Source organism: Bos indicus x Bos taurus, chromosome 15 (genome assembly GCF_003369695.1).
Source record: "Bos indicus x Bos taurus breed Angus x Brahman F1 hybrid chromosome 15, Bos_hybrid_MaternalHap_v2.0, whole genome shotgun sequence".
NCBI lineage: Eukaryota > Metazoa > Chordata > Mammalia > Artiodactyla > Bovidae > Bos > Bos indicus x Bos taurus.
Genome location: NC_040090.1, coordinates 56282525 through 56298140, shown reverse-complemented (window position 1 = coordinate 56298140; position 15616 = coordinate 56282525). Strand labels below are relative to the sequence as shown.

The window sequence follows — 15616 nt, the reverse complement described above, 5'->3', positions numbered from 1 at the left end:
TCCTCTTCTTGCAGACATGCAAACTGAGCCCTGAGCTCCAGTAAAACGATTGGTAGTGGTCTCTTAATTCATAAGTAGCACGAGAGAGTCTTTTGTTTATTAAAGCCTGTAGGTTGATTATTGAGGATCAGAGTATTATTCACCTGATGTTAATTATACTACTAAAAATTATGACAAAAAATTACCTTAGTTAATACATGTTACTGTCGATACTGTGAATGATCCTTTCCTGCTCAGGAAGAAATTCCCCTCATGTCTAAACTCAGAATCCTCTTTTAAACTCACGCGGAACCCCGTCTAGTATATTGGACTACATCTCCCATCGTACAACGGGAAACGTTCAGAACGCCGCCGTGATTCGACGGGACCTTTAACCAATCTGATGCCAGGCTCTCATTCAGCGACCTATTGACTCCAGGTAGAGGCGGTACCCTCAGTTGCTAGGCTGGTACCCTTTCCGGAAGTGGTTGTTGGCCGCTGCAGGGCAACACCCCGGCGTCCCTGGAAGCGGGAGCCGGGGTGGTGCTGGGGAAGCCGCGTAGAGCCGGGAGCTAGCGCCCTGGGCCTCCCGGGGTGGGGGACAGGTGAGGACGCCCTCGAGGGACAGGTTGGGTGGCGGGGAACGGAGGGAAGCGGGAGAATCGAGGCACATTCATGTGCCACCCAGCGGGATGTGCACGAGTGTGGGCGGGAACTGAAGGAAAAGTGAGGATGGAGCGGGCCTGATCAGTGCGGCTGTATCCAAAATCTGAGTGGCGGAAGGGCCTGGGCTGGAGTCCTGGCGGGGCAGTGAAAGCGGGCCCTGGGCCACGAGTGTCAGCTGGCGGGGGCTCTAGCTTGTTTGTCCTGGTCACAGTTAAGTGTGTAAGGCCGGCCTTCTAAACCCTGCTTGAATACTTCTCTCTTGGGGAAGCTTCCCCCATGTCCGAATCCGGGCAGGCCCAAATTTCTGCAGTCTTTTGGTCAGCTGGGGAAGATAGTAAGTTTTTTGCTTTTTTCTTTCCTTGCATTAATTTAAAAATCCACCTTCTCCCTCTGGAACTGCCCTCCTCACTTGCCTTCTACGACTCCTTTCTCTCTGGTTTCCAAGCCCCAGCCCTCCCCCGCCCCCATCAGCTTTCGCGAGCCCCTTCTTTCTACCCACTACACTCCGTCTTAGGGCTATTTCACCCAGAGTTTCAGTTACCGTCTATTTAACGGTTACTCCCCAATTGGCTCCCATCAGACCTCTTTTCTTGAGGTCCACTTGCTTACTGATCATCCCTAGCTGAATGCTGACCCAGCCTTCCTGGTCCCTCAGATCTGTTCCTCCTTTGTAGCTCCTGTCACAGTGAAGGACTTCACCCCTTCACTCACTCAGCCACATCTGCACTTGTAATTCATTCATCTAGAATATGCTGCAGACATTTGTTGGACATTTCCTATATCTAGGCAGTATGCTAGGTGGGGCTATTGGGCAAGGCATAGCAGTGAACAGATGATCACAATGTACTGGCCTAAGTGCTGATTGTCCTCTTGTTTCTCCCTCACTTACTGCAGACATCAGATACTATTATTCTGCCTCCTACAACACCTAGAATCTGGCCCTTTTCATTCTCACAGCTACTGACTTCGTTTATCATTTCTTGCCTGTGTTTTCAGGATAACTTTCTAAGTGCTCTCTCTGCTTCTGTTCTTGCCCTTCTCCAGTTAGTTTTACACAGCTGTCAGAATCATCTCTAAACTACAGATCTGATCAGGCCTGTTTCCTTTGTGAAATCCTGTGATGGCTCCTTGTTATGTCAAGATGCAGCCACAATCCTCCCAAGCCATTTATCTTGTGTCCCTTGCCTTCCATTGTACGTCTTTCTCCTGCCATTGTCCCTTGTGCGCTGGTCACCCTGCTTGAACTATTATAAAGAAAGTTCACCACCGGAAAAGAAAACATTTCCTGGAGAAGGCCCTGAGGAAAGCCTGGAAGACAGTAGAGTTGATTATGCAGTGATGATAAGCACAGAGGCTTCCCTAGTGCCTCAGTGGTAAAGAATCTGTCTGCTGATGTAGGAGACGTGGGTTTGATCCCTGGGTCCGGAAGATTCCCTGGACAAGGAAATGGCAACCCACTCCAGTTTTCTTGCCTGGGAAATACCATGGAGAGGGGAACCCGACGGGCTACAGTCTATGCGGTCACAAAACAGTCCGACACGACTTAGTGACTAAACAAAAACAACAAATGAGCACAGATTGGGGAACATCTTTGGCTTTGAATCCCAGCCCTGCCACTTACCAACTGGGCAAGTTGCCTCAGTTCCTTCATCTGTAAAATGGGGGTAATAACTATGTCTAAAAGGGTGTTTTTTAAGAGCTCAAGGCTTTGGAGTCAGATAGACATGGATGCATGCATGTTCTGCTGTGCCACTTACTAGGTGTGAAACCTTGAGCAGGTTAGAGTTTTTTTAAATTTGCTTATCCTCAGATTACTTTTTTGTAAAATAAAAGATTATAAAAATCTCTATTTAGCAGAGAGGATGTGGTGAGATGATGTATATACAGCACTAGTACAGTTCTTGGAACATAGAAAGTATTCAGTGAATATAAGCTTTTGTTGTCTTACTGCCATATACTCTCTCCTGCCTCTTTGCCTTTGTACAAGCTGTGTCTTTTGTCTCCAGATAACCTTACTCCCTCATCCTGATGAGCTCCTGCTTAACTTTCAAAAGCTGTCTCGATGGTCCTCTGCAGTATTTTTCCTGATCTCCCAAAGTAGGATAGGTTGCCCTTGCCTTTGAGTCCTGTTGCCTTTTCTGTTACTTCCCTTAATGCACTTAACACACTGCATAATCGTGTGTTTACATATTTGGCTTCGCAGCTAGCTTGAGCTGAAGTGTTACGAGCTTTGTAGCCCTGACAGCACAGTGCCTGACCAATCAATCGATAAGTGGTTATTGGATGTCTGAATGGCCTTAATTTATATTCCCCAGTGCTAGATCTATCCTCTGGAGCAATGTAGACTATGCCCTTTAAATAAGTGAATGGTGAGATGGTTGGATGGCATCACCGACTCAATGGACGTAAGTTTGAGGAAACTCCAGGAGGTGGGGAAGGACAGGGCAGCCTGGCGTGCTGCAGTTCATAGGGTTGCAAAGAGTCGGACACGACTGACTGAACAACAATAATAACTAACGTTTATTGAGATTTTACTATGTTTTGAGTATTTTACATTAATCCTCATAACCCTTCTGGATAGGCATTGTTATTATCCCCGTTTTACAGGTGAGGAAACTGAGGCAACTTGCCCAGGTGGTAAGTGATAGAGCTGGGATTCAAAGCCAAGAATATTCCCAAGCCTGTGCTCATACCACTGCCTAATCAACTCTAATGGCTTCAGCGTTCTCCCCAATGCCTTCTCCAATAACTCTTCTCTTTTCTGATAGTGAACTTTCCTTATAATTGTTCAAGCAGAGTGGAAGAAATGATACTCAGGGAACCCGAAGTATGCATATGTGTTTGTATGCTTGGTGAGTATGCAGGTATGCAGAACTTTTTGGCTTTGCCTGTTAAATTAGACCACATGCATGGGAAGGTAACCATGATGTGGGGAGACTGGGAACCGATGGCATGTGCTGAAGGGAAGGGAGCTGGGAAAACTTGACTTGGAGTAGAGACGCCTTGGGTTCTCTCTGTGGGTCCAGAGGGTGGAACAGGACAAATCGGAGGAAGTTTCTTAGAAACAGATTTTGGCTTAACGTGAGAAAGACCGTTTACTAGTTAAGAATGATCCAACTGTGGAATTGGCAGTAATATCAGTAATACTGCTAAATTTATTTAACATATTTTGTGTATCAGGGACTGTGCTTGGTACAAGTATTGTTTCATCTTCAGCCTTTTGAAGTAGATTATCATGGCTGTTTGAGTTACACACATGAGGTTGTTGAGGCTTAGAGAAGGGGAAGTACCTGGCCTAAGGTCAAACAGCTGGTAAGCAAGGGAGATGGGATTTAATTTGCCTATTTCTGGCCCCCAAACTGGTGCTTCGACCATTAATGCTGGCTGACGCAAAGCACAGAGGAAAAATTTGGCATGGGAAGGGCAGTTGGACCAAAGCTTGTGTGGTTTTCTTCTGGCTTTTGAGCTTCCTCCATTGTCTGTCAGTGGTTTAGAGCAGTGATCGGGCTTCTACCTTTACATAGCTTATTTTAGGCTTGGTTGCAAAATGCAGAAGGAGGCAGAGGCATGGCCTCAGAAGTCTTTGGTTTAACAGGAGAGGTAGAACTCATTCCCATGAAAAAGGTCATGTGGAAAATAATATGCCTGTGAACACAAGAAAACCTGTGTGCTCTGTGCTGAAGTGGTTGTAAGTTGATGGGAGAGGCTGAGGTTAGTCAGGGAGGGCTTCCTGGAGGAGGTATATGAGCCATTCCTTTTTTTTTTTTTTTTGCTAGATTCTGGGATTGGCAGGAGATGGATGAGGACAGTTGGGTGAGCCTCCCCCAAAGCTCTGTGGCTCACGGTGAGTGCCAGGCTTGGTGGCACGCCCTTGTCATCAGGTTTCATCTGCTCTGTTGTTAAGTGCTGCATGGAGCGCGGTGTTGATGGTCCTGAAGCCTCGTCGAGGGCGCCAAGGTTGACAGCACTGTCCCTCAGGGTCTCGGGCCTGGTGGGAAATGTTAGGACACGTGTCGTGTGTTTGCCGAAGCTGACCTCAGGGCTGCTTTCTTAGACCTCTCATCTTACCCCCTCTCGCCCAGGTTACGATCAGCTCTCATCTAGATTGGCTCATGGTTTCCTCCCTAATCTCTCTACAGCTACTCTGATTTTCTTCTTTCCAACCTGGCCTCCGTTCCTGTCTGTTTCCATTGGCTCCTGGAGTAACCTCTTTCAAAATGTGTATCTGGAAAAACCTTTCCTCACTTCCAGCTCTCTGGACCTTCCAGGCCAAGTTCCTGGGGTGGTCTGGCTGCCACCCACCTGCCCAGCATCGTCTCCGACCACCCTTCTCCTCGCTTAGTGTTCTTTCCTGTGGGAGGGCCTTTGCACCTGCTGCTGCTTTTGTTAGAACACCTTTTCCTCCTCTCTCTGTCTGGTGACTACCTATTCATTCTTCACTTCTCAGCAGGGGCTTCATCTAAATCAGGCACATTTCCTTCAGAGCTCTTCCCCAGTTAAAATTACACACTTTCCTATGACTGGTTTGTCTCCTTGTCTCACTAGACCAGTTCCAGGGGAGTAGCAGCTGAATCTGTTTTTAATTGCCTCTCCAGTGCCCAGCAATAAGTAAATATTGGATTGGCCAAAAAGTTCATTTGGGTTTTTCTGTAGGATATTAAGGGAAAATCCAAACACACATTTTGGGCCAACCCAGTATTTCTTGAATGAATAAATGATCTCCAGCTGCTGTTGAATGAATATGGTTTCTCTTCCACTACCTTCCTCAATCCCGCAATTCCTGTTCTTTTTGCCCTGTCCTTGCCTACCTCTTTCCTGAAGCCAGGAAATAGAACACCCACATTTTAATTTTTTTTTTCCGGCATAAGATTTGTTTGACATTTGAGTGATTCAGGAATGTAGATTTTCCACATTCTTCCCGAACTTTATAAATAGTTAAACACAGACAGTTTTGTAAGTAGCTAATGAGGCATTTTGCCAGGAAGACAAGAGATTTTACCTGCCCCCTCTTTCTGGAGATGGCACGTGTCTAGGGATAGGGAAGTCTGTTAAAGGCAGAACTTCTCAGATTCCCTGAGTTAGTTGCTGTAGCGCCTTGTATAGATCACTGCCTGTTGAATTGAATAAGGCACGGCCTGACGTTCAGGCCACTGTGATCCTCCACCCCCAGAGATCCTTTCCCCTTTTCTTTCCCTCTCCTCCCTGACTCAGAGGATTAAAGATTCTGAGATCTCTTTAAGCCCCCAGCCTGTGGACCACGTTCTACTGCCCTGGTTCTTGGTACTTTCCTGCTTTGCTTTTTCCACGTCGGGGCCCTACTTATGGCAGACTGTGCACGCGGGGGCATTACAAGCATTACATCCACAGGTGTTACATGTTCTTAGGGGAGAGAGAGAGCGTCTCACTTGGGCTTAAGTACTGCGGGGAAGAATGCTGCTTTCTTTAGCCTTTCTTCCTGAGGCACTAAGTTACTGCTTAGAGGTGTCGTGGTGGGAATGAGGGGTGGCAGAAGGCTGGCTTCGTTGGGTCCAGTGATGGACAAAGGGAAATATCTTTTTTAAAAGGCATTTTAATTTATTTTTGGCTGTGCTGAGTCTTCGTTGCTGCACCTGGGCTTTCTCTAGTTGTGATGAACAGGGGCTACTCTGCAGTTACAGTGCATGGGGCTTCTCTTTGCGGTGGCTTCTGTTGTGAGGCATGGGCTCTAGGGCACGTGGTCTTCAGTGGTTGTGGCACTTGGGCTTAGCTGCCCCGCGGCATGTGGGATCTTGCCAGACCAGGGGGTCGAACCTGTGTCCCCGGCATTGGGAGGTGGATTCTTCTCCACTGTACCACCAGGGAAGTCTGGGAACCATCTTTTGTGAGTCCTAAGGCAAGACACCTTCCTTGTCCATCTCTCACCTGCCAGGGTGCAGCGAGGGCCATGGAATGGTCCTTCAGAGATCCTTTGCGTTTATCAGGGCCCCCTCTCCAGGGATCTTGGAGCAGATTCAGAGTCACCGACCTGGCTGTTTCCTGAGCATTCTTTACGAGCTGTATCCCAGCCTCCTTTCTGTTGACCAGGTCTTTCTGCTCACTCCCCTGCTGTGAGGGCCGTGTCATGCTCTGCCCCAGGTGAACAGTGCCCGTTTCTGAAGAGGTGGCTGCAGGAGACGTCAGAAAGTTCCTTCAGGCTCCTCCCTTTGGTCACAGCGGAGCAGCTGATGCTGCCTCAGTGGGGGAGGCCCTCTGAAGGGCTGTCTGCACGCGCCTACAGGCTGACTTGTCCACGCGTCGTCAGGCTTCAGTGTGTGAGCTCCCACAGGGGACTGATGCTGTGACCTGGGGTCCTGAGGTGGATGAAGGAGCTGGGATTCGAAGGGAGGAACAGGTGTGGAACCGCACCAGCCTGTCAGTTGAAGAATGTGATCACCGTCCCTGAGCTAGAAACCTTGCATTCAGGTTGGGTTCCTTTCCACTCTTCTGCCCCCGCCCCGCCCCCATCCTGGTCCTGTTGACAGCTTAGGTGTTGGATTCATGATCTCTGAAGAAGATTTAACCTGGGGACCGGGGACCAGGAACTTTTGTGTAGCAGAGTTTTACTGAAGTGAAAAGGGACTTCGAAAGCTTCTGACATAGACATCAGAAGGGGGATGGAGAATGCCCCCACCTTGCTAGTCTATGCAAGGGGATTATATAGTTTTTTAAATTAGTTAACTGCAATAAATCAAAAGAATGTCTCAAGGTTGTAAAGATCTTACTAGACTCACTCCCATAATTTACATTTTAAAATAACAGGATGAGCCAGAAGGTTTTCAGGAAGGAGAAACTGTCCTCAAGCAGGATACATGGATATATAATTCTTAGTTACAGAGTTTAAACTGAGTTGTTTGTTGTGTAATCATCAGTTCCAGGCTTAAAGAAAAAAAAGTGTTTCAGGTGCCTAAGACTAAGGAATGTAGAGAAAAAAAGGTGTTTGTCCTTTCTTCCTCCTTGAGAATTCCAGACCCCTATCTCCTCTTCTAGAGCCCCAGACCCCCCTCTCCTCCTCAGGAACCCCGGGCTTCCTATCAACCTGCCTAGGAGTTGACTCTCTTACGTTAAACCTAACATCACATCGTCCCTTGTGTCTGTCCCTTTTTCTCCACTCCCACTGCTTCTGCCCCAGTTAAGGCCTCATCATCTTTCCCAGGGACTGTAGCCTCTTTAGTGATTTTCCTGACACTAGTCTCTCATCCGGAGAAGGCAATGGCACCCCACTCCAGTACTCTTGCCTGGAGAATCCCATGGACCGAGGAGCCTGGTAGGCTGCAGTCCATGGGGTCGTGAAGAGTCGGACACGGCTGAGCAACTTCACTTTCACTTTTCACTTTCATGCATTGGAGAAGGAAATGGCAACCCACTCCAGTGTTCTTGCCTGGAGAATCCCAGGGACGGGGGAGCCTGGTGGGCTGCCATCTATGGGGTCGCACAGAGTCGGACATGACTGAGCAATTTAGCAGCAGCAGCAGCAGTCTCTCATCTCTCCAATCTGGCCAGGGCACTCCTGCCAAAGTTCTCATCTTGAAAAAAAAAAAAACCACTCTGTGTCACTTTCTCCCACCAGAGCCCTCAGTGACTCCCCTGTGCTACAGGGCAGAGTCGAGGCCCTTCAGCATCATCCACCAAGCTCTCCACGACCATGACCAGGCCTGGCTTCCCCTCCGTCCCTGCCATGCACGCTGGCATTGGCACTGCATAATGCCTTGCCTCAAAGGCTGTTTCCTCTGCTTGGGTTCTTCTCTCTGCCCTCAGAACTCTTGTCAGCCTTCTGTACCCAGTTCCTTAACAAAGTCTTCCTTCATCCCTGCACTGGGAGTGTGTGACTTCTTTCTTAATACTCCCCAGAGCAGGATTTTTTTTTTTCTCTTCTGCCTGCTACTTCTGGTGAAACTGTGTGCCTGCCTCCACTACACTGTAAGCCCCCTGAGGGCTTCGCTGAGTGTCAGTAGGAATGTGCAAACAGGGCCACGTGTTGAGACAGCCTGAGCGCACTGGGGGACACTGGTGTATGGGGGTGTGTGTGCTGCTAGCTATTTTGGTGTTTAGGGTTTTCTAGCAGGGGTCGTAGACTGTTAGTTGTTACTCGTCTTTGTGGGCAAATGTATGAAGTCAAACCCTTGAGAGAGTTGGGTTTCCAGAACTTTTGTGGTCCATGGAGTCTTCAGCAAGGCTTTTGGGGAGGTGTGTCTCCAGGAACTTTCCCGGGTACAGAGCCTATAAGGCTTGTAAGTTCTGAGCTGTTGGTTCCCCACTCCACTCTCCCCAGTCTCTGGAAAAACCTCCTATCTGGCCCAGCTGCCTGCAGGGGCTGGGCTGCCCAGGTGCCCCAAGACCAGCTTCAACTTTTCCCCGTCTAAGCTGGGACACTGATTTTTCTCTTTGGGTTGGGGGATCTAGGCGTTGGAGCCCAGACTGATCATGGCCGGCCGACCCATCCGCATAGGAGACCAGCTGGTTCTGGAGGAAGACTATGATGAGAACTACATCCCCAGTGAGCATGGTAAGAGGCCCCGGAGGTGTTGTGATAGTTCTGTGAGGGCAGTTGCTTCTGATTTAATTTTCGTCCTTCTAGTGCAGAGGAGGGAATGTGCACAGGGCTGCTCAGTATATTTGAGTTAGATCCGGGGTTGGCAAACTATAGCCCATGGGCCTCACCTGGCCTGTAGCTTGCTTTTGTAAATAACGTTTTATTAGAAAACGGCCACACTTACTTGTTTATGTGTTGTATATGGCTGCTTTCACACTGTAGGGGCAGTATTGAGTTGTTGTGACAAGAGACTGTACAGCCCACAGAGCCTAAAATATTTACTGTTTGGTCTTTTGTGGAAAAAATTTGGTGACCTCGGGTCAGATCAGTGATTAATTTTAAATGAAAATATGGTTAAGAAGATACCATATAATACAGTATGTCCTGAGGCTAGGGGAAACTCAGTTTCTTAAAGTGTGTTAGTTGCTCAGTCTGTCTAACTCTTTGCAACCCATGGACTGTAGCCCTCGGGGCTCCTCTGTCCTGAAATTTTCCAGGCAAGAATATTGGAGTGGGTTGCCATGCCCTCCTCCAGGGGATCTTCCCAACCCAGGGATTGAACCCGGATCTCCTGCACTGCAGGCGGACTCTTTACAGTCTGAGCCATCAGGAAGTGGTTGTGTTTTTTAAAACAACAATAGCATTATTAGTAACAATAACAACAAAATTTATTGAGTGCTACCATGTGCCAGTCTCTCTGCAAAAGAACTTTACGTGTTATTTCCTTTTCAACCCTCATAGCAACTCCATGATTGAGGCACTATTATTATCCCATTTTACAGATGAGGAAACCAAGGCACCAAAAGGTTAAGTTACTTCCCAGTAGTCACACAGTACTATAGGGCAGTGAGGTTCCATAACCAGGTCTTCTAGTTCCAGGGCCCTCACTGTGAAACACTAGACTATTTTGATGGGTGAAGATTTCTTTGCATTTCTCCTGAGTTGCAGACCTGGACACACAGATTTTGCTTATAGTGCAGATGGTTTGTGAGCCAGTTTGGGGGAAGAACTGTTGGATCTGTGGATCCCACATTAGGATAGGATAGGATTTGTTATAGCATAGGATTATTGTTTGCTTGCCATGTAGAAATTTCAATTAAAAAAATATTTTTTTTTTGGCCACTCTGTGTGGCACATGGCATCTTAGTTCCCAACCAAGGACTGAACCTGCACCCCCTGCAATGGAAGCATGAGGTCTTAACCGCAGGATCACCAGGGGAGTCCCGCCATGTAGAGATTTTTAATCTTTGTGTTACATTTATAAGTCAGTTCTCATATGGCCCCTGAATTTTGATCATAGTTAGAAAAGCTCCCCTGCTCTCAGGTTTTCCTCGGGTTCGTTCACACTGTTCACTGAAGAGCTCATCCTTTGCCCGCTGGTTGAGTGCCACGTGTGTGTATGAGGGTCTACTTTCTCTCCTGTTCTTTGAGGCTGTCTGTTCTTACAGAGCTGTGCTCTGAATTACTGAGGCTCGGTTATAAGCCTTCCAGTGTCTAGTAAGGCCGAAGTGCCCTTCTTCTTTTTTTTTTAAAGTTTTTTTGGTTATCTTGTCTGCTTTATCTCCCCATGGACTCTATAATCACCCTGTCTTTCTGGGGAGGGCTGTGTATTGGGGAACTGTTAGTAGAAAAAAATTAGAGAAAATTGTGTTAAATTTATTAATGAGACTGCAGAGGATTGCCATCTCTGTGCAGTTAAGTTATGCATCCAGGTCAACCTGGCGGTTCCTATCAAAGAACATCTATTCCTTTCCGTTTGCATCTTTTTTTGTTTTCTTCATGGGTAACTGGAAGTTTTCTTCATTTTGATTTTGCACACTTCTTGCTCAGTTTGTTTGTTTGTTTGTTTGTTTTTTGGCTGTGCTATGTGGCATGTGGGATCTTAGTTCCTCAACCAGGGATTGAACCCACATCTCCTGCTTTGAAAGTATGGAGTCTTAACCACTGATCATCAAGGAAGTCCCCTCAGTTCATTTCTTAAATATTTTATTCTTTTTGGTTTGCTATTGTGAAAGGGGTCTAACTTTTTTTCAGGATTTTTATTAAAAAACCTCTCTTCTGCTCAGTCACGTGCAGACATCCTGAGTTGGAGCCCCCATTTTCTGTTCTTGGGCTTGCAGCCGCTTCCTAGTCTGCCTCCCTGCTTCTCCTCCTCCACCTCCAGTCTGTGCTCCACTTAGCGCCAGAGTGAACTCGTAGTGTGAAGCGGATCCTATCAGGGCTCTGCTTTTCATAATCTTCCATGTAATCTTGCATTGTACTCAGTGCCCTTAGTGGGATGTGCAGGACTCTGTATGACCCGGCCCTGCCTCCTGGCCAGGCTGACTCAGTGCCTGCCTTTCCCTCCGTTTACTGGTCACATGGCCTTTCTGACCATCCCCAGACAAGTCAGGCTGCTACGTGTTGCAGGCCCTTTGCATCTGCTCTTCTGCCCAAGAGCTCTTTTCTCGGTGTTTTGCACGCCTGGCTTCTTTGTTTCCCACAGAATTGGTTAAGCGTCACCATTCTGAGAGATTTTTGGACCACTCATTCTAAAGGAGTGCCCCTCTACCTCGACACTCTGTCTCATACCTCACTCACTGCCTTCATTATGTTTATCAGAAGCTTTAATTCCTTGTCTATTTTTCTGTTTATGTCATTACTGGCTGTTTCTTCTACCAGCATGTCAGCTCCATTTCTCTTGTAGTCTTGGCACATGGTGACTGGCACATAGAAGGCACTCAGAAGATATTTGTGAAATTAAAGAACACACAGTCCTTGGCTAGCTACATTTCAGCTGGTCCTTTTTGCCTTTCCTAGTCCCTGGGTATGTCAGCGTCCAAAATTCTCCACTGAAATGACCCACAAAGTGAAAGTCACTCAGCTGTGTCTGACTTTTTGCAACCCCATGGACTACAGAGTCCATGGAATTCTCCAAGCCAGAATACTGGAGTGGATAGCTTTTCCCTTCTCCGGGGAATCTTCCCAAACCAGGGATTGAACCCAGGTCTCCTGCATTGCAGGCGGATTCTTTACCATTTGAGCCACAAGGGAAGCCCAGGAATACTGGAGTGGGTAGCCTATCCCTTCTCCAGTGGATCTTCCTGACCCAGGAATCAAACGGGTCTCCTGCATTGCAGGCAGATTCTTTACCAGCTGAGCTACCAGGGAAGCCCAAAAAGGACAGGATAAAGGGTAGAGGTGAGCAGCCAGATGAAGAGGTACATAGGGCAAGACCTGAGAGGGTTCCAATTACTGGAGCTCCTGTCCTGGTGGAGCTGGGATGTGACACTCTACTGGCACGTGGAAGTGTTGGGAGCTCTCTGAACCCAAGTTTAGGGATTTTTATGGCGGCTTCATCATGTAGGTATGATCGCCTACTAACTCATTTTATAGCCCCTCCCTAGAGAATGGAGGCAATGAGACTGAAAGTTCCAAGCTTCTAATCATGACTGGTCTTCCTGGTGACCAGGTTGCACCCAGGAGCCCACCCAGAGTTGCCTCATTGGGACGGAAGACCCTCCCATCACTCAGGAAATTGCACAAGATGTAGGAGCTCAGAGTCAGGAACTGGGGCCAGAGACCAAATATTAGCTGGAACAGGGGCAGAGACCAATATATCTCTCTCATTATCTCCCAAGACTGACTGTGATTTTTCCTTCTTTGTACCCACGCCCTCCCACTCCCACCTCTCTTACCTTGACACCTCCCTGCCCTTCCTTGCAGAAATTCTTGAATTTGCCAGAGAGATTGGCATTGATCCGATAAAGGAACCACAGCTGATGTGGCTGGCGCGGGAGGGCATTGTGGCCCCACTGCCTGTGGAGTGGAAACCATGGTGAGTGCAGCGTGGGTGTGGCCCTCTGGCTTGACCTGTGTGGCAGAGGGAGGAGATCAGCTTTAACTGGCTACCTTTTTTTTTTTTAAATGTTCATTTTTATTCATTTATTTGGCTGTATCAGGTCTCAGTTGTGAGTCTTTAATCTTAGTTGTGGCATGTGGGATCTGGTTCCTTGACCAGGGATTGAACCTGGGCTCCTCGCATTGGGAGCATGGAGTCTTAGCCACTGGACTACCAGGGAAATCCTTTGGCCACCTTTTGAAGCCTGTCCTGCATAGAATTGGAAACAGCAGTGGGCCATCCCTCTGCTGGGCTGCCTGATGCTTTGGGCTGGAGCCCAGATCACCTTTCTTTTTTTTCCCAAAGAATGTTCAAACTACTGCATAATTACACTCATTTCATATGCTAGCAAAGTAATGCTCAAAATTCTCCAAGCTAGGCTTCAACAGTACATGAACCAAGAACTTCCACATGTTCAAACTGGATTTAGAAAAGGCAGAGGAACCAGAGATCAAATTGCCAACATCTGTTGGATCATAGAAAAGGTAAGGGAATTCAGAAAAAAAAAAACTGCTTCCTTGACTACACTAAAATCTTTGACTGTGTGGATCACAAAAAACTGTGGAAAATTCTTAGAGATGGGAATACCAGACCGCCTCACCTGCCTCCTGAGAAACCTGTGTGCAGTTCAAGAAGCAACAATTAGAACTGGACATGGGACTATGGACTGGTCCCAAATTGGAAAAGGAGTGCGTCAAGGCTGTATATTGTCACCCTGCTTGTTCAACTTCCCTGCAGAGTACATCATGCGAAACGCCGGGCTGGATGAAGCACAAGCTGTAATCAAGGTTGCTGGGAGAAATATCAATAACCTCAGATATGCAGATGACACCACTCTTATGGCAGAAAGCAAAGAGGAACTAAAGAGCCTCTTGATGAAAGTGAAAGAGGAGAGTGAAAAACCTGGTTTGAAATTCAGCATTCAAAAAAAGAAGATCATGGCATCCAGTCCCATCAGTTCAGTCCAGTCGCTCAGTCGTGTCCGACTCTTTGCGACCCCATGGACTACAGCACGCCAGTCCTCCCTGCGCATCACCAACTCCCAGCGCTTACTCAAATTCATGTCCATCACGTTGGTAATGCCATCCAACCATCTCATCCTGTCGACCCCTTCTCCTCCCGCCTTCAATCTTTCCCAGCATCAGGGTCTTTTCCAATGAGTCACTTCTTCGCATCAGCTGACCAAAGTATTGGAGCTTCAGCGTCAGTCCTTCCAGTGAATATTCAGGACTGATTTCCTTTAGAATTGACTGGTTTGATCTCCTTCCAGTCCAAGGGACTCTCAACACCACAGTTCAGGAGCATCAATTCTTCGACACTCAGCTTTCTTTATAGTCCAACTCTCACATCCATACATGACCACTGGAAAAACCATAGCTTTGACTAGATGGACTTCTGTTGGCAATGTAATGTCTCTGCTTTTTAATATGCTGTGTAGGTTGGTCATAGCTTTTCTTCCAAGGAGCAAGCGTCTTTTAATTTCATGGCTGCAATCACCATCTGCAGTGATTTTGGAGCCCCAGAAAACAGTCTCTCACAGTTTCCATTGTTTCCCTATCTGTTTGCCATGAAGTGATGGGACCAGATGCCATGATCTTATTTTTCTGAATGTTGAGTTTTAAGCCAACTTTTTCACTCTCCTCTTTCTCTCTCATCAAGAGGCTCTTTAGTTCTTCGCTTTCTGCCATAAGTGTGATGTCATCTGCATATCTGAGGTTATTGATATTTCTCCCGGCAATCTTGATTCCAGCTTGTGCTTCATCCAGCTTGGCATTTCAAATGATGTACTCTGCATACAAGTTAAATAAGCAGGGTGACAATATACAGCCTTGACGTACTCCTTTCCCAATTTGGAACCAGTCTGTTGTTCCATGTACAATTCTAACTGTTGCTTTTTGACCTGCATACAGATTTCTCAAGAGGCAGGTCAGGTGGTCTGGCATTCCCATCTCTCTAAGAATTTTCCACAGTTTATTGTGATCCACACAGTCAAAGGCTTTGGCATGGTCAATAAAGCAAAAGTAGATTTTTTTTGGAACTCACTCATTTTTTCGATGATCCAGCAGATGTCGGTCCCATCATTTCATGGTAAATAGATGAGGAAACAATGGGAACAGTGAGAGACTTTATTTTCTTGGGTTCCAAAATCACTGCAGATGGTGACTGCAGCCATGAAATTAAAAGATGCTTGCTCCTTGGAAGAAAAGCTATGCCAAATCTCAACAGTGTGTTAAAAAGAAGAGACATTACTTTGCTGACAAAGGTCTGTATAGTCAAAGCTATGGTTTTTCCAGTAGTCATGTACAGATGTGAGAGTTGGACCATAAAGAAGGCTGAGCACTGAAGAATTGATGCTTTCGAACTGTGACATTGGAGAAGAACTGTGATGTTGGAGAGTCCTGTGGACTGCAAGGAGATCAAACCAGTCAATCCTAAAGGAAATCAACCCTGAATATTCACTGGAAGGACTGATGCTGAAGCTCCTGTACTCTGGCCACCTGATGTGGGGAACTGACTCATTAGAAAAGACCCTGATGCTGGGA

The 15616-nt window shown here is 47.1% G+C and overlaps 1 protein-coding gene across 8 annotated transcripts in view; it reads left to right on the top strand.

The window, feature by feature from the left end:
- The first annotated feature begins 460 nt into the window (after nt 1-460).
- Nucleotides 461-15616, top strand: part of CEP164 (centrosomal protein 164) — a 71447-nt gene continuing 56291 nt past the window's right edge. For 7 of the 8 annotated variants that reach the window (XR_003514733.1, XM_027563622.1, XM_027563626.1 and 4 more), the window contains exons 1-3: nt 461-584; nt 9064-9166; nt 12899-13010. Coding sequence is in view for 7 of the 8 variants with exons in the window: in XM_027563622.1 (XP_027419423.1) it covers nt 9085-9166; nt 12899-13010 (194 nt within the window). In the remaining variant the exon portion in view is untranslated. Of the gene's footprint in view, nt 585-4421; nt 4490-9063; nt 9167-12898; nt 13011-15616 lie in introns of all 8 variants that reach the window. The other variant, XM_027563623.1, reaches the window with a different exon arrangement.